Genomic DNA, 27,854 nt, shown 5'->3' with positions numbered 1-27,854 from the left:
AATGACAAAATTGTTTAGTCTTAGTTTAAACGTTACTCATCGTTAGTGTCACGCTCGTTCACCCAGGAGAGCCACGCAAAGTAACGTGTCGGTATTTCTTATTTGTTCCGCATGGGGATGTTTGGCCCATACCGGTTACATCTCTGTGGGTGTTTAGCTATGGGAGGAAACCGGAGAACCCGGAGCAAACCCACGCAGAACTGAGGGAGAACAAACACACTCAAACTTAGTTCCGTTAAATCGGGGACATTTCATCCATATATTAGTTGAGTTCTTTCTCCCACGTGTGCGTGGAAACCCAGCGAGTGTCGTTGTGATGCCAGCTCGACGTCGTTTATGGGACTGTGTAATGGTTCTCGAATTGCCCACGACTGATGTGGTGGAATCACAAAGGTCCCAACGTGCAAGTAACATTAAAATGCTTGGTGAATCTCTCTTCAACGGAAATGAATGCTCTCTTGTTGACCAGAAGCCAACTGGGCCATTTTGTTCCAATTTAAAAACGGTGACGTTAATGGAAAATGTACGTCCCGATTTGTAGATTTGTTTCTAATCTTTTCATCTTTTGCTCTGCCTCCCGACCCTGCTCATTAACACCACCCAACCCTAACCTTTCCCCTAATCCACACGACTCAAATCCTCCATCCTAAATTAACACCCGTCCCCTGGCACGACCGCTCCCACGGACCCCATCATCATCATCATCATCCCACGTAACCGCAACCTACCACAACTCTAAACCCTTAACCACCCCATAACCACAACCCATCCCACTCCTCCTCCGCCCTACGTCCCTGGCGCCTTGCAGGATTAACAAGTTCCCTTGCTCCGCCGGTGCCGGCCCGGTCTCCTTGACCCCGTCGTTCGGGCCCAGCGGGCCCTTGGCCCTGCAGCTCTTCCTTGTGCAGGCCCAGCTCGCGGCCCAGCGCACGCTCCAGGCCTCCGTGTTCCCCGCGGCCGCCGTGCCGGGTGCCGCTCCCGCCCTCCTGGCCGTCATCAACCAGTTGCTGTTCACGGCTATCGGCATGTCAGGCCACCCCGCGCGGCCCACCGCCGCCCCGTTCTGCGGCCTCTTCCAGCAGGGCCCCGACGGCCCGCGCAGCCCGCACGTGGCCCACACGGGAGGCCCCGGGTTCCCGTTCGTGGGCAACGAAGCGGCCACGGTGACGCCGCAGTTCCCGCGCGACGCCGGCAGCCGCTCGGCACTGGCTGGCGGCGGCGGCGGTGGCGGCAGCGCGCCCGGCACGTGGAACTCCCAGCACCAGGCTCAAAGCCGCTTCCACCCGGCGGGGAACTCAGCAGTGCTGCCCGCATCCTCCGCGGCGGCAGCCGGCGGGAGAATGACGACGACGATGATGATGGCGCTAAATTCGTCTTCGTCCGGGCGCAGCTCCGGGCAGCAGCAGAACCCGCCGCATTTCAGCAGGGAACCGATCTCGCAAAGATCAAAGTTGCAGCCGACGCCACCATCGCACAACGGGCAGCAACAGCAGCATCAGGGCCCGACCTGGGCCAGGTCTGGCCAGCGGCACGGCATGTCGGAGGAGCGCGCATCCAACATCCTGGCCACCTTCGGCCTCTCGTCGGAGGACCTTGGGCACCTGGCAGCCTACCCCGACGAGGAGCTCACGCCGCACAACCTGCCCCGGATCCTGCAGGAAATCCAATCGCGCAAGCGAGACAACGGGTTCGCCACCACCACCATCGCCAACCACAACGACGAACGTACGAGGAGGATCGGCGAGGGTCGGAGCGGATCGCTGGTGCCGTACCGTGTGGACGTCCCCGACGGAGACGGACTCGGCCACGTCCTGTACGCAGGCACCTCGTCGTTCTCCTGCAAGGAGCTGCTGGAGGTGTACAACCCGGAGGAGCCCACGAGCGACGGCTACGAGGATGCCCGCGAGTGGGCCCTGCCCGGCTCCTGCGAGTTTGCGCCGCCGAGCGAAACCGACTCGGTCAAGAGCTGCGGCTCGGGCTCCGGCTCCGCCACGGGTTCCGGCTCGGGCTGCGCGAGCCGCATGGGCCGCAGCGACGCGGTGCGGCCCCCGGCAGGGGCGAGGGGGCCCGCGGCGCTCGGCTGGGAGAGGCTGGGCCGCACGGAGCCCACCGCGGAGGAGGCGGAGGACTTCCTGGGCCTCCCGGCCGCCGCCTTCCCCCGCACGTGCGCCGTCTGCGGCGTGCGGCTGCTGTGCGACAAGGTGCGGGATCCGCGCTGCGTGTCTCCACCCCCCCCCCTGCTCCCCCCCCTGCTCCCCCCCCCCCTGCTCCCCCCCCCTGCTCTCCCCCCCTGCTCCCCCCCCCTGCTCCCCCCCCCCTGCTCCCCCCCCCCCGCTCCCCCCCCCCCGCTCCCCCCCTCCCGCTCCCCCCCCCGCTCCCCCCCTCTCCCGCTCGCTACGACCTCAATAGGTGCTCGCTAACCACACTTGCCCTAACCGTGTGTGTAGGCTACGTGGGGGATCGTTGTCTTGTGTGTGTGTGTGCCCACGGCAGGGTTGGCGGCAGCACATCACTGGCAAGAAGCACAAGAGCAAGTGCCGTGTGTTCGCCTTGCGGTGAGTCCCGGAGCAGCCACCACCACCACCATCCACCACAATCGCCACCACTGCGACCACCACTGCTAACACGACCACCACCACCACTGCCACCACCACCATCACCATCCACTACAATCACCACCATCATCGTCACCACAGCCACCACCACCGTCACCATCCATTACAATGACCAACATCGTCACCACCGCCGACGCCGCCACCACCATCACCATCCACTACAATCATTACCATCGTCACCACTGCCACCGCCGCCACCGCCACCACCGCCGCCACCGCCACCACCGCCGCCACTGCCGCCACCATCCATTACAATCACGATCATCGTCACCAAAGACAAAGATCCCCCGTATAGCCTTAACAGACTGTAGGGGCAAGTGCTTTTAGCGAGCACCTATGAAGGCTGGAACGGTACACAAGCGGGTGGGTGGCCAGCACCACGCCAGACCGCCTTTGTCTCCCCAGTGGCGATGTTTACACACCGCACCGGGTATTCATTTCAGGCTGAGTCGACCTAGGTGAGGCCCAGGACCGGTTCAGATAATCGTCACTGGTGTTGGCCGTGAGCGGGAATCGAACTCGGGTCGCTGGGTTCATAGCGCAGCGCGCTAACCGCTACACGACCGCTCCCCACCCATCGTCACCACCACCATTGTCACCACCACCAGTGCGGCCACCACCGGTGTTAATTTCTCTGTTGTGACAAAGCACATGTGCAGATAGGAGGAGGGCATGTTCCTGGGACAAGCATCGGTCTTGTTGTTCCTACCTCCTTTTTTTAACCAGGAGTTGAGATGAACCCGTTGAGACGCATGAAAACAGCATTACGTATTTCACAAGGGAGGGAGACCTGGGTTACAGCAAGAACTGAGTGCAAAGTGCCTGTGAAGCATTTAAGTTGAACGAACGTTCACCCGGGGGTCGGCGACCTTTTTTTGCCAGTGTCAAAAGTGATGAATATTAAGAATATGTTTAAACCTTTCTGGCAATAAAACAGGTGTGAAGATACCTTGCAAAAGGTGTGTTTGTGTTTGAAACATCTTAACACCTATTTTATTGTCAGAAAGGGTTAAACCTATTCTTCAACATGATTTAAAACAATATGTTTTTATTAATTTTTGATGCTTTTGTAGTTGTAATTTCGAGACACTACACAGGCACAAAGGTCCCATAGATGTAACTGCTCGATCTGAGCTGTAAGTGTTGTCTTTGTATTGTTTGCCTCTTGGCGTTCTGTGGTCTAACACTGGAGAGACAAGGCCGTAAACAAGGCTATCTCTATACTACCCACGTGACTTTACCGAAAGACCCAGAGAGTATGAATTCCTGCAGTCACGAAAGCTTTAAGTCAAGATTTAAGGCTGTCTCTGGTGTAGGCCAATCAGTTTTTAAGACAATGCCATCTATTTATCAGAGGATGTTTGTTTGCATGTTTTGCCACAAGTTTGTGTGGTTAATGCAGACTGCATGCCTTGCAAAAGATATCGATTTGGTGTTGGAGCATCTGAACACCTGTTTTATTGCCAGAAAGGGTCAAACCTTTTTTTAAATACAGATTTCGGGAAACCGAGAGGGTGGTGACCAATGGTTGGAACCTTGCAGAAGAAAGGAAGAGATGTTGACCACGGTGACATGCCGCTGCCCTTGATGCTCGTTGTGTTGCTCCTGGTTCCAGATTCCCTACCTGGAGGCCGGCAGCAGACAGCTTGCACAGGTCGGTCTCCATTCGTACGTCCGTGCAGTCACGTGTGTGTGTGTGCCTCCGTGCGTCTTGTGTTCATGCCTCTCCGTCCTTCTCTCCCCTCTGTCTGTACCGTCTATCCGTCTGTCCCTCTATCTGTCCATCGGTCGGTGCGTCTGTGCGTACGTGCGCACACGCGCCGTTTCTTTTAACACGGGCGGAACATTACGAATCATTTCCCGTCGCACGGTGGCGGGTAGCGTTGGAGCTGCAACGCGGCGTAAATGTTTTTGCGACGGCGGTTGGGGGCCGTGGCGACCCAGCCGCGTGACGAACATAATTTTTTTGCTGGTAGCGTGCCAAGCTTTGCCAACTGGCCCTGCGGGACTCTTTAACAGGTGTGTCTGCTCCCGGCAGGTCCCCGCCGCAGTTTGGGTTGCCAGGCAACGGTCCCAGCCCGTCTGGTGAGGCCGCGATTCACCGGTGCTGCGAACGCTCGGGGCAGGGCCGCGTGCGCTCTGCGAGTTTCACTGCCCAAGATGTTATGGCCTTCCTGTGTGTGTGTGTGCGCGCGTTTTGTTGTGGTGGGTTATTCTCGTCCCGCGCGATACAAACGACGCGTGAAGACGCGCGCTCGTGCGCGGCAGCCTTAATGTCGGAAAGATTAATTTGCGAATGTTTTACATCATTGAACCGGTTGGGGACCGATGGCGCAGCGGTTCCCGGCCACGGTGTGCGCATTGATATCCGAATCGGTCCTGAGACCCAAACTTCACCAACCCGCCCTGACCAACGCGGTGAAGTATGGTCAAACAACCCCCACGACCAATGCGGCATGATGAGGCGTTCATCCAGCACTGGATTGACAAACGGATGTAAGCTATTTTTTTGTTGTCTGATTGTGAGCGTAATTCTGCGTTGCCTTCTGCAGTTGACGGGCCCAGCGGCGCCTCACCGGCGTTTGGTGGCTTTGCCGCGCTCCCCAGCCTCCCCCCCGGCGCTCCCCCCACACCGGCACAGCAGGTGCGGCACCTCGCGCACACGTGCACACACGCACTCACGCACACATGCACTCGCGACCTGGTGCGGCGGTTGTTTTCCCCGTCCGTAAGCTGTGACCCGGTTACACAAATAAACTTGCACGTGAAAGAGCTGCCGCTCACAGTGACAAATGAACCCCTTGCGCTGCTCCCCTCCGTGCAGAGGAGGCCGGAGGCGTAAGCCGTCGCTTGTGCGGGCAGCGCAACTGCACCGGGGCCTACGGGCTGGAGGCAAACTCTGAAGAGGAAGTGAAATTGGATCGGGGATGGCGGGGCGGGGGGGACGGGGACCCATTTAATTCCTAGCACCGAGGTGCGTGACAACCAACCACGCTGTGCCACCACCGGCAGGTGACCCCCCGACCCCCCCGATCGCGATGCCGCCGCTCACCTATGCTCTGCACGAGACACGCCCCACGCCCCCATTAGCGAGGCGACCCCCGGGTCGTTACATAATCGGCACGCGGACATATTTGGGCAGTGGTCGGTGAGCGCGTGACGGTCGCGGGGATCCGATGGCGGGTGCCGCTGCCGTCGAGTTGCGGTGCCAAGTCCTCGTGGGCGTTTAAAACGTGTTGTTTTTTTTAACTGCATCCATAACCTCGTTCCACATTTTATTGTTCATAAGGAGTTGTAAGGATCTCTACAGATCTCTACGGGTGTGTACGGATGTGTGACGCTTCACTCTCTGGGAGATGTGTGTGGTCTTCACGCACGGACCCGTTACCACGATTGGACTCGGCGTGCGTGCGCACATTCGTGTGGAGAATGGCCGGCTGTTGACGTGACTCCTGCCCCCTCCCCGTGACCCCTGACCCCGTGGCCTCACACGTGCCCTTTCTGTTTTGACGCTGTCGACCGCTGGGAGAAAATGTCCCTGGCGTTCAATCTCCGGGAAACTTGAAGCCGTTTCGTGGAGGATTCCCTAGGAGGCCTCTGAAGGGTACAGCGGAAGAGTTTGGCGGTCTTTATACAAAACGTGGGCGCAAGAGTCACGCTCACCACCACTGCCACCACGACTTCTCTTCCTCCACGTCTTGACTTAAAGCTGTCGTGACTGCAGGAATTAATATTCTTTGGGTCTTTCGGTAAAGCCACGTAGATAGACGTTTCGATCGCAACACAAGCAATCGTCATCAGGTGATTTTAGGCTGTCGGAAATTGGGCTGTTGCTCTGATTGATAACAACCTTGTCACTGTCTAACTTTTTAATATGTGGATCTGGCTTCTTCTTGGACAGGAGGTTGAACTTGCAAATCAGGTTATCTTTGCATTTAGCTGACATTGAGGCGGCTCAGAGAGAATAAGATTGCTCCGATTTGAACGAGACAATTTAGACAAGACTCTCTTGCAATCACACTTAACATTGACAGAAAAAATGTCTACATCTGATTGGGACCACGTAGATAACATGACAGCTTCTTCAGCCACCTCAATGTCAGCTAAACGCAAAGATAACCTGATTTGCAAGTTCAGCCCAATTTCCGACAGGCTAAAATCACCTGATGACGATTGCTTGTGTTGCGATCGAAACGTCTGTCTACATGGCTTTACCGAAAGACCCAAAGAATATTCCTCCACGTCATCTGTTTAATTTAGAATCAGCTCAAGGACACTGGAATTACACTGAGAAACAGAAATAGGAAAACGTGAATGAGAGAACATCTGCAAGTTGATAGAATCATATTGCCTGTGAAGAAAATTAAGTGGAGTTGGGCAGGGACGTTGGCCCGTGGTCGAGACTAACGCCGGAGTGGCAGCCGAAGGATGGAGTGCGTTTGAGAGGACGTCCACCGCCGATGCGGGGTCGGTGAGATCCGCTCGTGCGCACAGCGGCCACGGTCGCATCGCAAGGTCGTGATCGATGGCGGCAACTTGGGGAGGCCCTTCATCCAGTGGTTGATTTATCACGGCCGATGATAAATATCTCAACGCTGTCAGCATTCGGGCAGCTGGCCAGCATGTCCTCTCTTGGGAGCTGCTATCAATTGAAATAAAAGGACCCGCAAGCGACATTAGAAGCCTCCCCCTGACATCCCGCGAGGGCCTACCTTAACCTAGACCAATGAGCAGCCCCGTTGCGTGCCTCTGTGCCTCGCGAGCACTCTGGGCCCCGTCGGGGGGGAACGCACTAAATTTACACGGCGCGTTTAATTTCATCCGTCATTGGTGATCCATTAACTCGCCGACGCTTGAGAACCCGCTTTAATCCTCGCGCCTTTGAACCACCCGGGCTCCGCGCGTACGCCACGTCAGCACGGACGTCGCATCGTTGCCACATCGCCCCGGAGCCAATGGGACACTGAGACGCCTCTCGCGTGACTTTAATATTTTGGCGCGGGCGCCGTTGGCAAACATATAAATAAGTGGCAGTCGGGACACCGCGACTCTTCTCTTTGTGCCGCGTCGCTCACAATTCTTTGATGTCGGCTCCGACTCGAGCGCTCGGCTCGGCGCTTCTCAGCAGCTGCCGAACGTCCACGTCGCGTTTCACGATCGCACGGCGCCCGGCACGCGGCCGCGAGAACGGCGAACGCACCGTGAATCACGTACCGCATTGAACTTTGTGGGTTTATGTGCATCCACATTGCGGTGAACTACTGTGAACTGTGGTCTATATGTGAGAGTGAATGGTTGTCTATGTGGGGCTGTGGGTCACCAAATTAGTCTGTCGGTCTCTTTGTGAGTCTAATGGTCTCAATGTGAGGCCGTGGGTATCTGCGAATCTCATGGTCTCCATATGAGTTCGTGGGTCTCTATCTGAGTCAAATGGTCTCAATGTGAGGCTGTGGGTCTCTATGTGAGAGTGTGCGACTATGTGCAGCCACATTGCGGTGGACTACGGTTAACTCGTATACGAGTCTAGTGGTCTCTATTTGAGTCAATGGTTGTTCACCATTGTAACCTCCTTGGCCAGTAGCAAAATATGATAATGGGTTTTTTACCCTTTTATCTGGCAACAAAACTGACACCTAATTGGTAAAAAACCAATGATCATATTTTGTTACTGGCAAAAGGAGGTTCCAATGGTGTAAATGCTTACCCCGAGCTCTCATACTCTGATGGTGCATTGTCTTTGAGTTGTGCGCCTTTTGGCGTCATCTGGTCCAACACCATGTGAGACTACGGCTCTAAGAAAAGCTGTCTCGGGTGTGGACCAATCAATTTCAAGGACAGTGCATACATTATCAGAGTTGTGTTTTTTGTTTGCATTCCGACCGCAGGTATTGTGGTCAATGCAAACATGACTCCTTGTTAAAAAAAAGGTGTTAGTTTTGTTGCCAGATAAAAGGGTAAAAAAAAATTATCAATGGTTGTTTTGTGAGGCTGTGGGTCTCCAAATGATTCTGGGTCTCCGTGCGAGTCTAATGGTCTCAACGTGAGTCTGTGGGTCTCTGTGTGAGTCTCTAAGTCACTGTAGTGTGAGATCGCCACATGGGAGGCGTACGCCAAGGCCTTTGGCCTGCTGACTCACCAGACCAATGCTGTGCAGCATTTGTCTGAGCGAGCAAATGCTGGACGGGTCTCAACCTCCTGGGCGTCGTCTCACGCGCGCGTGTTAAACGCCCGTCCATGCAGCCCGTTACGCCGGGATGATTGTCATGCCGTTGCATGATAATGTAGATGGAAGCTCTTCTCTTCGAGTGACGACATCACGTGTATCCCTCTATCTGAGACCGAAACAGGAGGATGTCTTCACAACTCTGGCTGTCGCCTGATGAGGCTAGTTGCAATTATCGGCGAAACGTCATCGGTTTACTGTCCAACACACCGGTGTGCTGAACTAGTCACGAATTGGCACGTTTTGTTAACGTGACAAACCTTATTAAGTGGCTGTGTCGGGTGGTGGCGGGTTTAACGACGCATTTATAATCACGCAATCTAACCAGAAAACCTCTATTATAGAGATGGAAGCTGAATTTCCCGAGAAGATTGGAAGTATTTTTGATCGGCGGCTAATTGTTTGACGCGTGCCTTGCCACGCGCGGTGCTTTTTACTGAGGGCGGGGGGGGGGGGGCGCAGAGGGGAATGCAGAAGTGGGGTTCACGTGCAATTTGCAATTTTTGTTCCGATTCTTTTTTCCCCCCTTCAACCGCGAGTCCAGTAGGTCATCCATTTGTGAAATGAAAAACACGCTCAAAATAGACGGCTGCCCGTCTGGGGACTTGACTTGTTGATAACACAAGGCGATGGGCCATCGGCGTTTAAAGGGCGCGCGCGCGCGTGCACGTGACGCTCGCTGGCTGGCTGGCTCGCTGGTTCGCTCGCTCGCTCTCGTGGACCTTTGAAATCTCAGAGGCCTTCTTCTCGTGCGCGCGATCATTGAGCGGACTTTTGCCCCGTGCCGTGGGAGCGTGGGCGTTAGGGTTCAGCGCGGTGGTGATGGTGGTGTTGTTTTCGTTATAATAATAGTGATGATTATTATTATTATTACGAAGCTTGTTTACCCAGGAAAGCCTCGCTGAGTCTCAAGACACACGAGGGGGTTTGGTGTTGCTGTGGGTAATCGGAACCGAGTAAGTTGCAGGGAATATTTCAGCATTGCGACGTTTGAACCAATACCGGTTACATTTTGTCTGTGTGTTTTTTTTTGCTGTCGGAAGAAAGTGGAGAATCCTGAGAATTCCCATTACAGAACAGGGGGAGAACATAAAAGCTCCGTACAGAAAGGCACCCGAGTCAGGGAAACAAATTCGGGATCCTTGTCGCTGCCGCCCTCCCGAAGAGGTGATGTGCACTCCACGCTCTGTCTCTCCGCACGGTTAGCGAGCCCAGGTAGCGGTATTCTATGTATGTATGTTGGACTTATTTCGCGCCAGACATAGCCAACCATGCTTATCGGAGGTGCGGGGGAAGGACAACAATCTAAACAAACAAAAAAGCAAGGGTCGATGTGGGGGGCAGTTGGTCCTCACTTGGAACCGACTGGTGAGAGGCCGCCCAGCCACTCGTGAGCAGCGGGTGCCAGGTGGATTCTTGCATCGCAGGATCGTTGAAAGAGGTGGCGGTGGCAGCTTCGGGAGATGCCTTCATCCAGCAGTGGATGGACCGTGGCTGATAGCGATGAACACGGGACCCTGTGGAGGAAAGGTCTACCGTTTCACGGGAAACCTGGGGAATGAAAGTGAAAACGCAGCGCACGGCGTCGGAACATCCTGCGGGAAATTAGCACGCATGCCTCCTCCGCAGGAGCCTCCCCCACTGGCTAACGGAACGCGGTTGTTCCTCTCCCCGCCTCGCCCCGGCCGGTACGGTCGTTCCCGTGGCGCACGGCTACTGGCCGTGTGTACTCCTGCGTGCCGACGCGGCGGGGGGCGGCGGGGGGTGGTAAAGCCGCCGATCCCCATCGTGATATCCCTCCACGTCTTGTGATGCCTTTGCCGCGGTGCTTCTGTACGCGTCCTGCTTTGACGCTGCTGCCGCTGCGACGCCGTTGAGACGTCCACTGCTCTATTCTTTGCCCGACGCCCGTTTGTCGCGTTTGAGAAATAGAAAACCTAAAAAAAGAATTCGCAAACGCTTAATCTGACAAAAGGTTGGATTCGTGACTAGTTTCTTTGGGGGTTAAATTGGCGTGTAGGTATAATGGCAATGTTTAACTCTAGCCCTCCACCACCCAGCGACAGAGCTAATCGAATTGAGTTGTTACGGCGTGGGGGCGAACGTGCCGATTGATTGTTTCATCGGCAACACCACAGGAGGAGGAGGAGGAACGTTCAAAAGCCCAAGAAAGATTTTGGACATTGATTGTACCAAGTCGTGTCGCTGGAGATTACGTCCAACATCATCGACAGCGGCTCGGCTCTCCTCGCATGGCGTCTCAATGGTGACCGCATCTCAAGATGCTGGAACTTAAACAAAACATTAAGAAAACGTCATGTGTTGTTTAAGACCAGCCACCGGTTTAGTATCACGTCGGTGCTGGGGCATTAGAGGGTTGTCAATTAATACAAATTCGGCCACCCTAAACAAACCCCACGTAATTTCGTTTATACTCTCGTTCAGCTCGTGCGTAATCACCGAGCCACGCGGCCATGTGCAGCTCACACAATGTGCAACATTGTGCGTACACTGGCACAGCTGCCGATTGCATTGTCACCAAGACCCCATCAGTGGATGTTAATCCGTACGTTAACTCTCACGTTCATACACTGCATTCTGTGCATTGTGAGCGCTGTGTCTGTGAGAGCTGCCACGAGATTGCTTCGCCGGGGCGGTGGGGGCGTGGGGCAGCTGTACACCACACTCCTGTCGCTCCGCGCGCTTCTCCCCGACGCCGCCCTCGGCCCGCGTCGCGGTTCCACGTTCCACGTCGCCCGACGTCTTGCATCGCCGGCCCGACGGCGGAGGGGGAAAAGCCGGCCGGCCGGCACGATGCGACGCCGCTGACTCGTAGCTCTTCACCCCTGCTGATAGTTGGCCGCGACAGACTCACAAATATGCGACGTGAGGAAAGCCCATGCAGCCGCGACCTTTCCTCATTGCACGCGGCCTTCAGAGCGGCCCGGCACGTTGCGCCCTCGTGGCGTGGTTTTTTCACGCACGAGTCGCGCCAGAATAGTTTGCTATTGGCCATAATTTACGAGCCGCGATATGGAAATAATTGCAGAGGAGTTAGAGAGATGGGGAGGGGTGGAGAGGGAAGGGTGAGAGAGACGGAATTAGAAAAATAATTTAATTATTCCGTATCAAGGCTAATAAATTACACCGGAGGAAAAAAATATTCTTGAGCCGCCACGAAATAGCTCAGCTCGCAGTGCATTCAATGGCTCTGGGATGGATCGCTAAATATAAAACGTAATGTGACCCAGCGCAGAGGGCATTTACATGAGCTACATGGAGGTGAAAATGAAACAATGACAGCGAACAGAAAACACGTCACGCCGGCGCTGTGGGAGCCGGTGCGGGGCGCTGACGTCTCCTCGTTGGCGGAGCCTCGGGTCCCGGGGCGCTCGCTCGATCCGCTCGCTTGCGGCGGTCCCGGCCGGTCGCCATTCAGCGGCTGCGACCGGAGCTAAAATCCCGCAGTTTTTTTATTAACAATTTGAGTAACGTGATCCCCAATTTACGTCTGCTGAGCCAGCCTGAATTTGGCGGTGTGCGGAGAGCGGCGCGCCAGTGACGCATCTCTCCTCGCGGATTGCAGCACGGCAACCGATGCACATCTGCGCACGATTGGAGCTACGCGCTACACCGTTACGAGGCTTCCAGTTTTTGCTTGAAAATTTTGTTGGATATAGTGTTCCCCAAATGTTATCCAGATTGTGCTATTGGCATCACCTCACGAGACGATGAATCCGTTCTCAAAGCTCTACTTGATTCGATGAACATCTCTCGCTGTGTCACGGGCATCACCAGTGGCGATCCTGGGCCTCCCCTATGTAGACTCAGCCTCAAATGAGTTCCTGATGTGGTGTGTAAACATCGCCGCTTGGGAGACAAAGGTGACCGGGCGTGATGCTGGCCACCCGCCCCCTCGTGTGCCGTGCCGGCCTTTGTAAGTGCTCGCTAACAGCACTTGCCACAACAGTCTGTTAATGCTATATGGGGGGTCTTGGTTGCTCGGTTGATGGTTGGGGTTAAGCCAGGAGCATTAAACCTCTCTCAAGTGGGCTTCTTGGTGGTGGTGGTGGTGGTATTGGGACGATCACCACTTGACCACGATTCGTGTCGCCCATGTGACGTCTCCAAACAACTTCTCAGAGCTGAGAGTTTGTGACGTCTCCGCCGACGTGAAAGGAGCAACTGAATCTAGAGTCATTCACAACCAGCTCGTTCATCATCCTCATCATTACCACCAAGAATCATTGTCTGTCCACTGCTGGCTGAAAGCCTGATTCTTGGGTACATAAAAGGCATAGAAAGTTCAGATGGAAAGGCAACCATCACCACGTTCGTCCTCGCTCGTGCAAAGCCACCCGGTTCCTTATCGCGCCGCGTATTTCATCCCTATCATTATCCCCGTGTCGCCGGGCCACGCGTGCCGCTGACGCGTGACAGCTGTGCCCCGCAGCCGCCGTGGGACGCCGCTAAGAGGCTGCCACCCATACGTCGCATTCCGCCACCGGCGAGCGGCCCCCGCGCCGCGATCCGAATTAGCCAGGCCGCGCTCGGCGCAAGCGGCAGAAACCGCCGGCGGCCGGGAGCATTCCCGTGCCTCGCGCCGCGGGCCCCATTGCGTTAAATAAGTCTTGGGTCGTGTCCACTAATGAAGAGTGAGTTATGGCGCGGTCGTTACGTTGAAATTGGGGCGAGGGTTAAAGAGAGAGACGGAGAGAGTGAGCGCTGCGTGTGCGTGCGCGTGGAGGGTGCGCGTGGCGCTGGCCCGGGATGCGAGCGGCCAGTGGTGTAGCGTGGACGATGTGGGCCCAAGGTGCGAGGAAGGAAACGGGGCCCTCCCACCGGCGCCAGGGCCCATGAGCCCCGGCGCAGTCGCACCGCCTGCACGCTGGATGGCTACGCCGTTGCGAGTGGCTGAATCTCGGGAGACCAGGATCAGGGGACTAGGCTCTTGGCCAAAGCCACTTTCCTCACCCTCCCATCACCCCCACCCCTGCCCCACCCCGTGCCCCTGGCCCCCTTGGTGCTGCAGTTGTCTGCAGTTTGGCAGGGACCCGTGCCGTTTGACGACTCTGTTTGTACAGTGCTAGCGGCGGCGTGGCCATCGAGCGAGCACCGGGGCCACGCCGACTGCACTGCGCCCCTGGTTTTTACCCAGGAGGTCCTATGAATAGACGCACGTGCCCCCCCCTCCCCCAGGGGGCTCTCACCTGGGTTAAATAAAGGAAACCGATCGGTCCGTCATCGCCGCGTTCGCTCGGCCAGAGTGCTTTCCCCACTCGAACGAGCGCGTGGCAACGCTCGCCTCCCGTTCACACCCCAGAGCCAGCGGTAGAAATTCCACGTTCCTGTGGTGGGGGCCAACCGCCGTTGATTGTCCACAAAGCGGTACTGATTTTATACACCTCAGGGAGATGCAATGAAATCAGCTTATTGGCTTCGGGGGAGGCCTTCATGCAGCAGTGGATAGATCATATTTACTGATGATAATACGATGGCAAATTCGCAACCTGTCAATCCACCAATGCGGGTGCACTGTGGAAGTTGGGGGGGGACCCTACCAGCGAATGGCTCCTTGTGGTTTCTGGATAACCACAGCTGCTGGCTGCTACGGCTCCGTGCTGAGCTGACTGCGTGCGCTGCCATGCGACTACAGGTCCCACCGTCGGCACAATCGGCGCCAGCGGTGTCCCTTCATTTGACCCGGAGGTGGAAATCCTGGCCAGTGGCGACTCGTGGAACGATGCCTCGGTGAAAGTGGGGGAATAACGCAGATTCAAAAATACCACAAACTTTTGCCAAGTGATTTCTGTGTGGGTCTCGTAGCCGTGTTGGGGGGGGGTGTCGGGACCCCCACAACACCCACGGCACCTGCCGCTGCCTTGCGCGGGGGGCCACGGGGGCCTCCAGCCCAGGGCAGTCGGTTTTTAGCGGACGGACGAGGCGGCCCGCACGGCGCTCGTGGCGGCTCGTCCCACGCGCCGCCCCCCTGCAGCCGTAAATCTGCCTTTGGTCACGTGACCACAGAGCTTACCTTCTCCAGGGGTGACCTCCTGCGCCAGATTTTCCGTTTCGTGGCCAAACGCTGCGGGTTCTTCTGCGAAAATGTCTCCGCTTTATTTATAATGTCGTTAATTTTTCATTTCGACGCCGCAGAAGCTGAATCATCGGCTCTACAGTGTCACCATCACGATTCAATACGAGCCACATCCACGCGGCACCTCGCGGACACCGCATCTCAAGACGCTGTGCAGAAATAGCGGGATGTGGGCTTCCCAGGGAAGAGAGGCTTGTTTATCTGTTGCGTAAGCAAAGGAGACTCAGGTCTTGAGCCTATACTTGAACAAGGGGCAGGGAGCCAACAGCACGGACGCCTGGGGTAGCAGAAGCAGAAGCGCGACCTCCCACTGAGCGGCGGGGGGGGGGGAATGACTGGGGACTTCGACTCGAATCCTTGGTTAATGAAGCGGAGTGTACGTGGAGTGGAGTATAGTTGGGGTGTGTTGGTTGTTGGTGTTGGTGGGGAGCAGTAGCGTAGCGGGTTAGCATGCGGCGCTATGAACCCAGTGACCCGAGTCGGATTACCACTCACGTCCACCAACACCAGTGACAATCCTGGGCCTCCCCACGTGGACTCGGCTTCAAATGAGTAGCTGGTGCGGTGTGTAAACGTCACCGCTTGGTAGCCAAAGGCAGCCGCGTGTGGTGCTGGCCACCCACCCCCTCGTGTGCCGTACCGGCCTTCAAAGGTGCTCGCTAACAGCACTTGCCCCAACAGTCTGTGAAGGCTATACAGGGGATGTGTGTTGCTCGGTTTATGATTGTAGTTATGCCAGGGGCATGTAACCTCCCTGGAGTGCGCTTCATGGTGGTGGTGGTGGTATTGGGACGATCACCGCTCGACCACAATTCGTGGCGCCCATGAGATATTTCCAAATAAACTCCCAGAGCTGGGGAGTTTGGTGTGACAATGGGGTGGGTGGCTCTCATTCTGTGACGTGCACGGAGCGACTGAATCTAGAGTCATTAACAAATGGCTCGTTCATCATCCTCATCATTACCTTCAAGAATTATTGTTCGTCCACTGCTGGCTGAAAGCCTGACCACACCATCACCATCCCTCACGTGTCCCGCATTGCCACAATCCGCCCCGATCCTGCCCCTGAACTGATCTCATCTCCACCGAGGTCATCTTCTTGACCGCCTGTTCTCTCCTTTGGCTGCAATTCCACCGCCAGTCTCGCTCATTGGCCATCGTTCGGGCTATCGAGGTGACCTCCCTGAGCCCTCTTGATTTCCTTGACTGTCAGCGTGCCGCCCTTAACTGGCGAGCATTGGCTCAGTTTTTTTCTCTCGTGCACGCACTCCCCCCCGTCTCTCTTTCGTCTCTCCGTGTCATTCCAATCACGCGCCTCTCCGCGCTTCTTCTCCTCCGCGCTTTTTCTCTGCGCCTCTCCACGCACACCGTGAGCCTCCGTCCGTTTTCTGCGTCTCTCCGAGCGTCTTTACGCATCCGGTCGCTCGGGTCGGCGGCCGGAGCTCTCGCGAGCGGAGCGCGCCGATTGCCATAACCGGGCAGGGAGGGGGCCGCCCGCCCGCCCGCCGCTCCACCGCGTGTGCTTTATTTATACATTGCCTTTGAAGCGGCCGTGCGTGCGGTCCCAGAGATGGCAGAGCAGCGCGATCGTGCAGCCAGGGGTCGTAAATGTCCACTTAATCCCCCGTGGCGTGGCCGCCAGCGTGCGCGCAATAATAATAAATCATTAGCATTCACGAGCCTCTCCTTGATCAATCCACTGCTGGATGAAGCCCTCCCCGTGCCGTCGTTTGTTTTGCCATACTTCACCGCCACGGCGCCCATATTTGGTAAAGGTGAGGGAAGGGCTACCGAGGATCGGTTCAGATGTCACTCGCCACCAATGTTAGCCTTGGCCGGGAATTGAACTCTGCTCTCTAAGTTTTGGAGGTGGGGGTTACTGTGGTGGCTACGGAACACGTGGCCTGTGATCCAGCACTGTGTGGGGGCAGCAGCGAGAGTTGGTGGATCATGCACAGATGCTGTGAAACTCCCTTCCCGTGGGCATCGAGGAGGTTCCGTACCCTGGCTCGCCAGGAGAAGCCAGTGCAGCAAGTGGACTCATTCATAGTGTTGCCCTTTTGCACGTGTGGGATTTCAAAATACATATGTAAATAAATAACTAAAAAGAGTCCTTGGATTCAGTGTGGCGTTTGTGGATAAATATGTAAAAAAATGACTTTTGTATCGTGTTGCGTCGATTTTGGGGGCTCGTCCTTTTAAAAAAGAACCGGACAAACTGAACAAACTTCAGCCAGGCGATTTGTGAATCCGCCTCGAGCTTGACAGCTGCCGCTGCCTTCCACGCAGGACGGGGCCGGCCGGCCGGACAGCGCTGGCCGCGTGGTTCACTTCCACAACCTTCCGCCCGTGGCCTTCACTGAGGCCGACATCATCCGGCTGGGCCTGCCCTTCGGCAAGGTCACCAACTACATTCTCATGAGGTCCAAAAACCAGGTGAGGGCGCGGGTCGTGGGGGGGGGGCGCGTGGGTTAGGGGGGCGATGATAGCCCCGCGCTATGAGAATGGCGCGGGTACCAAAACACGCGATTTGGTCTGAGCGTGCTGGCGTCCTTTACAAACACGCGGCTACAAACGGAGCGGCTCGCTCCCCGTCAGACTCTCCGCTGCCGCACGGCGATGGTGTACCCTTTTCCACGTTCTCAAGTTTGCAAAATATTTGCATTGTGGATTGGCTTAGTCGGTCAACGTGATCAGGTGTGTGACCTTCTTAACCGGCCTGGAATATAGTTGGCTGTTACTACAAATGTCATGGCTTTTCATTCCATTTAAAGAGCCACCGGGGGCAGTTTGTTCTATCTGCCCACTGACTTTTGACCGTTCCATTTCTGCCCGGTTTGCTACTTTAGTGTTTGTCTCATTGTGCCCCATACGCCCTGCACAGCGTAACCCAATGCGCCGCGTGGCCAATCGCCAATGGCCAAACCTTTATGGGAATCCTCGAAATGCCTGGCCGAACGATGAATGAAATGTCTCAGCTTGCGCCGTCATTTGACCAGCACATGGTTAAGAGACGCGTGACACGTTAAGGCCGACCTGGGTTATGACATGAAGACATTTTCATTACACGCAGTATATATGTAAAAAAAAAGATGTTCATCTAACAAATAGAGACCAAGTTAAACAAACATCGTAATTACGTAACGTCGTCCGACCGAGTTGCGACCTTCCTTGCGACTCGCGTGCGTGGTGGTGTGGGCGACGCTGTCTGTGCAGCCGCGTCACCGTTATGATTCATGCCGAGAAATCTGCTGCTCAGCCCATATTTGAAATAATCACGCTCTCTCTCTCTCGCTCACTCTGCCTTTTGGCTGCATCCCCAGTTCCTTAAGCAGAAGCGGCATCACAGCCCCTCACCCCTCCACCCCCCCCCTCCCCCGAACTCCTCACATACGCGCACCGACATGTGGACACATAGACACTGCCAGGAGCAAACGCTTTTGATCGATAAGGCGGCAGCTGAGTGAAAGTACAAACTTTCGCTGCTGTCAAAAAAGTGTGGCTTCTGATAGCATCTCAAGGTCGTTTGTCCGGGAATACAAACGGCAAAGCAACGGCGGCCGCCACGCACCACCGCGCGGCATCTTCATCACGTGCGTCGCGGCGCACGGGACATTCCATTTACATTTTTTTCCCCCTTCCTTTTTTGCTTGCTTGCGCGAGCTCAAAACAATCAACACGTGCCCCAGCGGGCAGCGTTGCATGGGGCGAGGCAATGTCAAATGTGCCTTTGTTACCGGTGCGTTCAAATCGCCACGCTGCAGGTGAAAACGCTCGCCTCTTCGCTTTTTCCTTCACGCTGCTCCGCTCACTTGCCCGTTCGCTCGCTCACCCGCTCGCTCACCCGCTCATGCACTCACCTGCTCACTCACCGCTCATCCACTCGCTCACCCGTTCACTCGCTCACCCGCTCATTCACCACACTGCAGGTCAGCTCATTTCTCTTTCCACTTCTTCCCTCGCACCGCTCCACTTTTGCATTTCCCTCCATCCCATCATCGTTTCTTTGCTCCCAAGCTCTTACAACAATAACCCTGCTCAATTGTGTGCATGTATGTTCTTCTTTCGCACGTACTTAGCCAACCGTGGCAATCGGAGGTGAGATCAGCACGCGATTCGTGACTCGCGTTACACCCTCGCATAGTACTACATCACCGCTCCTGTTCGTCGCTGGCCGCTTGGCGTTTTGAGCCTATGTGTCCGCAAAGCGCGGTCGAAATACACCGGTAGCCGGAAACGGCGCGGCGTGCGCGCTCTGCTCCCGGCGGCTCGCAGGCTTTCCTGGAGATGGCGAGGCCCGAGGCGGCGCGGGCGCTGGTGAGGACGTACGCGGCGCAACCACCACTCCTGCAGGAGCAGCCCGTCGCCGTGCAGATGTCCAGCTCTTACCAGCGCCTCGTGCTCAAGGTGCCCTTCCCTCCCGTCGCGGTGGGGTCCCGGAACCCAGGGTCCCTCGTGGTGACCCCCCCACGTCCCGCCCCCCTCCCCCACGCCCCCCTTTTGCCAACACCATCGCGGCGATCCTCCGGCCCGGAAGGTCGTGCCCGGCCCCGGCGACGCAGCTGCTGATGTCGGCCAAATGTGACATTTGGTGGGGTCTGGGGTCGTCAGGTTCGCGTGCTGACGGAGGAGGTTGGCCGACCCGGAGATCCGGGTCGCGGCGCAGACTCGCAGGGGTCGGCCACTTAGCGTATCGCTGTCCTGCGTGAGCGGACGTGATGAGTTTCAGCCGGAACGGTCGGGAACGACGCTGTGTCAGGATTAACGTCGGCACCTCCATCTCGCCTTACTTGCCATATAATTATAGGGGCATAGTCGAAGTGATTTCCTGCTCAAATAAGCAGAATATGGTGGAAATTCCATATTCACCATTGCAGGGGCGAGTCTATCAACAGGACAACCACTGATGACTTCCCTACAAAGTGGTGCCTATTTTATCGTCCCCAGAGGGATGATGAGGGGCTGACTGTAACCCCAACCAGGATGTGAACTTGCAACCTTCCGATTGTGAGCCACTCGCTCTACCACTGAGTCACCTGCCGGTTATACGGTGCAGTAACATAGGGTTAGTATGGATAGCCACACCTTGCACACTAGTGGTAGTGCCTTACGCTGGTAATCCAAGGCAGCCCTAGGAACGATCCTGAGAATATTGCTTGAGAACTGAGTGCCCGGTGTACGTTGTGCGGTGTCTTCCCGCTGCCCTCTAACCCATGCCCATATCCCGTGCCCTCTGCCCCGTGCCCCATGCCCCTTGTCCCGTGCCCCATGCCCCTTGTCCCGTGCCCCATGCCCCGTGCCCCGTGCCCCGTGCCGCGTGCCGCGTGCGCGTGCGATATCTTCCGCCGGTAGAAACCGGGACGCCCTGTGGACGAGGTGCTGATGGAGGAGACGGGGCACTCGGCCAGAGCTCGCCCCGGCACCGCCCAGTACGGCCACCCTCCTCCACACTGGCACTCACCAGCACCACGACACTCATCATCATCGACATCGCCATTGCCATCATCTATCCACTGCTGAATGAAGGATCCTCTCCAAGCTATCATCATCTCTCGCGGTCCTACGATTCAAACAAATCATCGAGCACCCACGCACACGAGCCGATTCCTCACTCATCCTCCGTGGTGGGGTTTTCCAACAGCACTCCAATCGGCTCTTTGTCAGCCTCTCTCTTCCATCATTTTTCCACCTTTAATGACTGCTCTGGTTTAGGTAAAGGCGCAGCCCTGCAATTGCTCGCTCGCGGCACTGCTCAAGGAAGGGCCACCAATACAGGGACCTGGAGAGACCCCCCCTCTAGTGGGGGCCCAGTTCACCAGATGCACTGAAAACAACGATGTGGCTATGGAGGTGGGCGAGAGCAGGTCCGAGTGCTTTTGAAAAACCACAACCGACTGCTACAGTCGCGATGCTGGTCGCTGCTGGTTCCTGCTGGTTGCTGCTGGTCGCTTTTGGTCGCTGTTGGTCGCTGCTGGTCACTTATCATTCCTGCTGGTCGCTTTTGGTCACTGTTGATCGCTGCTGAACGCTGCTGGGTGCCGAGTTGCCTGCTGATGCCAGTGCCCGCTGTTGTATCGCCGCAGGAGCCGTGTGCGGTCGCGCAGCCCCCTGTCCCGCGACCGTGAGTCTCCCACGGCCAACGCGGCGCGCTCGTTTAGCCCGGTGCCGTGGAAACGGAGCCGGTCGCCCTGGCGCCGTGAGAGCCTCTCCAGCTCGTCTCCTGGACCCTCCACCCCCTCTCCTCGCCGCCAACCCCAGAGTCCACTGGAGAACCCCTCGCAGGGCAGGACCAGGCCGACGAGCCCGCGCGAGCACGAGGCCACGATGGATGACGGCGAGACGATGATGAGGGAGAGCGAGACCAAGGGGGAGAGCGAGACGACGACGAGGGAGAACGGGGCGAGGCCGAGCCCTGCGCCGAGCGAGCTGGAGGATCTCGCACAAGGAGCGTGGCGACGCGACCCCACCGAGCGGCGGGGGGATGGAGCGGGCGAGACGCGGGGGGGCGCGAGCATGGGCGGCGGCGCCGGCGGCGGCGCGACAGAGGAGCCGAGCAGGCTCCACACGCTCCGTGATCGCGATGAGGAGCAGGACTTCTTCCTGGGCGACGTCGGGTTCGTCACCGTGGACGAGGTTGGAGCCGAAGAGGAGATGGGGGAGGAGGAGAAGGGCTCCGTTCACCTCGTCGTCGGCGAGGGATCAGGCGGGGAGGAGGCGGCGGCGGCCGACGAGGTCGCCGCCGCCGCCGCGGCGTCTGTGGCGGCGAGGCTCGTGGATGAGCGGGCACCCCCGGGCGGTGGCGATCGACCGTCGGGTGACGAGGTCGCAAATCTCCCGGACGTCGCCCCCCGCGGAGGCGACGCGGCGGACACGGAGGAGACGGCGCCCGCGCCGGTCCCGGCCGCCAACGGGGATGGCCGCTCGGAGGGGACGGCCGACGCGGACGCGGAAGCCCCGGCCCCCCCCCCGAGTGCCTCGCGGCACGCGGGACGAACCCGCGTCCTTCCCGCGAAGCCGCAGGTCGGAATCCGACGGCGACGTACAGAACGCCGAGGGACCACGGCCCGGGGTGGTGATGGAGGGGGACGAGGGGGCAGGCAGCGGTGACGACCGTCGCGACGGGTGGCCCAGAGTTGTGAAGCCCGCGGGCCAACCCCTCGCTCCAGGTGCGTGGCAACTCCTGATCCATAAGCGTACACGGCATTGTCCGGATTTGGGGTCGTGACTTTATTTAAGACTCGATCAATATTTGCGTGGTACGTTCGTACCGTCTTGACCCTGGCCTTCACGAGTAATTTGCACAGTTCCTCATTCTTCAATTAAGAGACGCATGTGCGCACATGCCGGGGAGGGACGTCCATCGCGGAGATGAAGCGACGAGATCGGCTCTTGTGTGCGACGGCTTGGGGGGGGGGGTGGCTTGGATAGAACGTGACCGCCTCGAACGATGTGCGTGGTGTAGATTTTTTAAATCGCTGCATCCAATCGTTGCGCGCCCGGGAGGCAATCGAGTCAGCGTGGCCACAAATCATCTCCATCTCGCGTCTTCCATCGTCTCGAGTCGCATCCCTCTCGTGTTTTACGGCACCGAGCTGCTCCCTCCGGTGGGGGCGGCGGCATCTGCCACGCGTCTGGGGGGCTGTCGGCCGCAGCGGCGTGCGTTGATCTAAATAGAAATCGTTAAGCTATCGAGGGGCACGCGCGGCGATAAAATCTTCCGCGGGGGGGGGGGGGGCAGGGGTGGTTTTGGTGATGATTTATAAATGTTGTTTCTGACGGGTTGCGTCGCTCCCGCTGCCCGCTGTGGAGGTGTCTTGGAGTCACGCGCCGGCTCCTCCCTCTTGGCAAACGAGACTCCTACACAATACAAACATCACTTTCGCCATACTTCACCACTCTGCCAGGCGCTTAATACGGTTTTTATTTCTTTATCCGTATCTGTTTTTTTTGTGTCGGGCGACGCGTGCTAGTAGTTTTTACGTCACAATTCTTGTCGTCAACCCCTCCACCACCCGACGAGATTGTCCGGTTAAACACAGACATTATCATTGTTGTTGTTGTTCGTACCGTGACGATGCTTTGATCAAACTCCGATAGAGCTGCAGCTGCTCACCGGCGGCTTCGGACTTCCCCCCACCGAGTTCAACACCAACGTGCGACGTTTTAAATCTGGTCAGGTGGTGGAGGGTTAATGACAAGACACTGGCATAAAGCCCCCGCCACGTGTGACCTAACCCAAAGACAAATGTGGGAACCCCGTGGTGCTGGCTACGAAAGGCACGTTTTTAACGATTATTTCATCTCTCTCATCCGCGGCTCGATGCTGCCCCCTGCTGGTCGCGTTCGACCGGGTTCCATACACCAGCTGCCCTTGAATTGCTTCCCGTTCGTAGCAACGTCAACGTTAACAGCCTCCTTGTCAATCCACTTCTGGATTATTACCTCCCATCGGGGTTGCTGGACCGTACGTCACCCAAGCTGGTGAGTGCGGCGGGTTGTTGAAGCGCCGATTCGGATGTCACTTGCCGTGGCCTGGAACGTTAACTCGGGCCGCCAGGTTTGTGGCGCAGTGCGCTAACCGCAGTTCCGCCGCTCCCCCCTCTGCCGTTTTAAATAACAATCTTAGGTGTGATTTTTGTGACAGGCTTACAAGGCCCCTAGAAATGCCTGTATGTTTTTATTATCTGGCAAATCATGTCGAGTCGGTGAATTCTAAACACAACGCATCCAAAAAACCCATGAATCTACTCAACACGACGATGATGATGATGTTGATGGTGACCAGCGGTGGCGCTAGGCATACAAACGCCAACCAAGTTCAAGCTTAGGGCCCCACGCAGCTGAAGGGGCCCCAGATTCATGAAAAAAATATGGTTGAACCAAATATCAACAAATTCAAACCCTAATAACCTTAACAAGGGGAAGTATCTCTCATCCCTCGACATTGTCCTCATTCCTTTTCTCTCATCCCACGCGACGTCTCTTTCTCTCGTCCGTACGTCTTCTATCATCTCGCTAGGCTCTTAGGTATTGAAAGGGGGAACCCCAAAAATTGATTCTGCTTGGGCCCCCATTGGGCCCGCCACGACCACTAACGATGGCACTGGAGCCCGAGGCCTCAACGTGGGTGAGCCGTGCAACCATGTCGTGCGTCACGCGCGAGTTGGTGTCAAGGGGCACCGCGGCGGCGAGATGTTAACTACCTCGCCTGGTGTACATGAGGTCGGGGGTTCCATCCCGACCCCGACGCCTGTATATTTGGAGTTTGCGTGTCTCTCTCCCTGTGGTCGCATGGATATTTCTCCTGGTCCTCCGGTTTTTCCCTCCACATGTAGAAACAACAAGCGTTTAGATTACAGTATTTGGCTACTGCTATACATTTGCACATAGTAAGCCACTTCGTTGAGCAATCGTTAGTGGCCAGGTCGCTTCTGAAAAAGAGTTATGTAGCTCAGTGGGCCTTACCTAATAAAAACAACAGTTTAGTCAACATCGTCCGTGCCTCTCGCTCCTCCGCAGAAATCCTCAGCGACCTGAAAAGATGCACGGAGTCCCCTGCGTGCGTCTCCGTGTCGGCAGCTGGCGAGGAATCGCTCAGTCCTCCTATCGGCAAGTCCACCACTGCACCACATTCTCACTTGAGGCTGAGTCGACCTAGTCGATGTCCCTGGGACAGGGGCAGATACCACTTGCCCCACCGATGTTGACTGGCCAGGAATCACACTCCGATTGCTTTGTAGCGACACACACACACGTATAGCATGCTTAGACTATTGGGGAGTGCTGTTAGTGAGCACCTATTTACGCTAATGTGGCAGACGAATGGGTGGTGTAGCCAGAACCATATTTGGTCATCTTTGTCTGCGCAGTGCTGAGATATTTACACATTGCACTGCGTACTCTTTTATAGCCAAGTCGACTGAGGGGAGGCCGAGAACCGATTCAGATACTTGCCATGATGTTCGCTGTGAACGGCAAGTGAATTCTGGTCTCTGGGTTTGTAGTGCGCTGCGCTAACCACGACACACACGTACGCACACACACACGCACGCATACTGCAAATAGTAAAAATTGATCGTGAGCTTTAAAGATTGTGAGTAATGTTTTGTTGGCAATGGCGACTGCAGGACAAAGTGAAATGGGGGTCACAAAGGGGGGATGGCACTGTCGGGGTGGGGGGGTGGATACACCCATAGCTGCACATGCTGGAAGAATCTTCAAGAGCTGAATATTGAATTCAGTTCCTGGAGAAGCTCCCAGCAACAACGCGTGCCACGACCCGACAGCTCCGTGCCACGGCGCAACAGCGAGAGCGCACGCGGCCGCAATCCGCTCAGGCCGACCGCGCGACCGCACGCTCGCTCCCTGCCGTCGGGAGCGGTCTCGCTCACGGGTCGGGGGTGGGTGGGTGCGCGCCAGCCGGGTCCCGAGAGGCGAGCGCATTGGGTCACGGTGGGGGGCCTCTCGGCCCGGGCGCCTTTGATGCATGGTGCCGCTAAAAGGGCCCCAGGGCTCGCGGGGGCACGAGGGGTCAACGACTAAAGGGGTCGGCCGGGGGGAGGGAATGCCTGCCCTGAGTGCGCACTACCGGCGGGCGCGCGGAGATCGCGCGGCACGCGGCCGGGGCTAATTGAGAGGCTGCTCTGTTGAGACGACGTCTCCCGGCAATGCCTTCCGCTCTTCCGTTCGTGCATCCGAAACCTTGGTCGAATGCGGCGTTATGAGCGTGCGACCCCGACGTTGTTTAGCGCGGCGGGTCCCGCTGGACCGGCGCAGGTTGGCGGGGCCGCGCCACCTTCAAAACGCGGCACGCGCTTCCGCCCCCCCCGTCACGGCCCCGAAACTTTCTAACAAACGCGTGTAGCGCCGCGTTTGAAGTTGGCTCTTCGTCGCTTTATTTCCCCCTCCCCCAAATGTTACCCCAATTGCGCGGTCGGCGTTGCGCAAGCCTCTGTGTTAGTGAAGGACATGCGGAAGTGGATGCAACAAAACTACATGTGACATCCCTGCAATTGAACTGGTTCACACGGGTTGCTGAAGTGGAGAGTGCGTGGAGTAGAGAAGAGTGAGAAGAGAGGGGAAAGGTTGGAGAGTGCGTGGAGTGGAGTAGAGTGAGGGCAGAGGCAGACAGGGGCAAGTCCACAGAGGATCTTAAAGATGGTGAGCAGTGCGATCTTAAAGTTGATTGGGGATTGGCCTTGGAGCCGCTGTAACCATCAGCACCGCTCTGCGAGACGTTCCGCGCAGTGAAGCTTCGCGTGGGCCGCCACCGGCCGCTGTCGCACGGCACGCCGGGCCAGCGCCCTTCACGCTGCCCTTCCTCCTGCAGGCGTGAACTTCGTGGTGCCGCGCACGGGGTTCTACTGCCTCCTGTGCCGCCTGTTCTACGTGTGCGAGAGCTCGGCGCGGGAGGGCCACTGCCGGAGTCCCACGCACTACCGCAACGTGGAGGTGAGCGACGGGACTGCGATCCGTTTCCACGGTTGCCCCCCCCGGAGCACGGAACCGCGGGGGTTGCCCCGGTGATGCTCTTGTTGGGTGCTCTCCCGGGTCGTGACGTGTGTTCTGCTTGGCGCGAACGACAAAAATCCGAGATGTCATCGCTGCCAGTTTTTAAATCCTTTATATTAAGTTCACTTGCTTGCTTGCTTGCATGCTTACGACCGTGCAAATCTTTCGGTCGTTTTTTAACCCACTTCCCGTGATCCAATCGAGCTGACATTTTGTACACAGACTCATTGTGCGTGACAATTTATTTTCGTGAAATTTTCTTCCAAAATTTTCCACTTTTTAGGAAAAAAAAAATTCATATTTAATTTAAAATACCAATGTGATAAAAATGAAACTCTTACTCAAGAAAAACAGAAATGAATAATAAAATAAAACCGATGCCACGCATATAAAGGATTTATAGTGAAAAACTTTGTTTTTACGGGTTAATTTTTTCCTCTCCCTGTTCAAGTGCAGGCTCAGGATCTTGCACCCTTACCTCTGCCCGTGACCGACTGCCTCTAGAGAATATCCCCACTGTTTCGAGATAGCGTCATAAGACGCAGTCGCAATTTGAGTGCTCATTCAAAATGTAATTGTTTTAAGATTGAGTGAAAAATCTGATTTGATTATGGCTTTCTTCTGCCGTAATAAGAGACTGCACATGAGTAGTCTCCTGTGAGACTACGTTTAGAGTATTGGCTTTTATAAATTTTCACATAAGCCACTTTGTTGAGCTATCATGTGGCCAGGTCGCTTCTGAAAAAGATCAATATAGTCCATTGGGCCTGACCTGGTAAAATAAGGTTTAAATTGTTTAGTTTAAATAGTCTCGGCTCTAAATCGTCAACTCACTGGACTTGAGAGCCTGGTATAATTACAGCAAACCTCCGATTCCAGCCAGGATATTCAGCGATGCCATCTCAATGTCTCTGGCCCCTCGACCCACCTAGCCACCTCTTGAAACCCAACAGTTGTTGTCCCAAGTCGTTAAAAGTGTCCACTGTTGCCTTGTGTCCGTTGCTCCGGCAGAGGTACCTGATCCAGAGGCTGAGGGAGCTGGGGGAGAGCGGGCTGGGGGAGGCGATGGGAGCGGAGTGTGGCGAGCACGTCGCCGAGGGACATCGGACGCAGCTGTGAGAAGCACCACACGCTCGCCCCCCTCCACAGCCGGGTGGTGCATCCTGAGGTCGTGACCCCAGGTGGACATCACACGCTGCTGACGAGGCTTCCAGAAATCCCGTGCGCTCCCCAGCAGCTCGATGTTGAATCCTTTGGCTTTATTTCACTCGATCTCCGACGGCCTACGTGTGACCAAATCAACCCCGGATCGCGCCCGATTTCATCAGAGCTTGGAATCTAAGCAGGATTTTGGAGCCTGGACAGTGCTCGGATGGGCGACCACCATGCATACAACGGGTGGTGTAGG

At 56.5% G+C, this 27,854-nt stretch overlaps 2 protein-coding genes across 2 annotated transcripts; both read left to right on the top strand.

Moving 5' to 3' along the window:
* Positions 1–17: 17 nt before the first annotated feature.
* Positions 18–25,059, top strand: LOC144721486 (uncharacterized). The gene is made up of 10 exons (XM_078599126.1): positions 18–2,201; positions 2,494–2,555; positions 4,231–4,269; positions 4,654–4,700; positions 5,168–5,259; positions 17,225–17,371; positions 19,211–19,342; positions 20,288–20,364; positions 21,019–22,101; positions 24,455–25,059. The coding sequence occupies exons 1-9, from the start codon at positions 1,026–1,028 to the stop codon at positions 22,040–22,042; spliced, it is 2,796 nt and encodes a 931-aa protein (XP_078455252.1). The 5' UTR covers positions 18–1,025; the 3' UTR covers positions 22,043–22,101; positions 24,455–25,059.
* LOC144721788 (RNA-binding protein 20-like) lies at positions 24,033–27,684 on the top strand. Its single transcript, XM_078599711.1, has 3 exons — positions 24,033–24,058; positions 26,188–26,386; positions 27,458–27,684. Exons 1-3 carry the CDS (start codon positions 24,033–24,035, stop codon positions 27,563–27,565), a joined length of 333 nt encoding a protein of 110 aa, XP_078455837.1. The 3' UTR covers positions 27,566–27,684.
* Positions 27,685–27,854: the final 170 nt, after the last annotated feature.

The sequence above is a fragment of the Lampetra planeri genome, chromosome 12 (genome assembly GCF_965212315.1).
Source record: "Lampetra planeri chromosome 12, kcLamPlan1.2.h2, whole genome shotgun sequence".
In the NCBI taxonomy this organism is placed as follows: Eukaryota; Metazoa; Chordata; class Hyperoartia; order Petromyzontiformes; family Petromyzontidae; genus Lampetra; species Lampetra planeri.
Note: the sequence above shows the minus strand (reverse complement) of the source record. Positions and strands in the feature narration are given on the sequence as shown.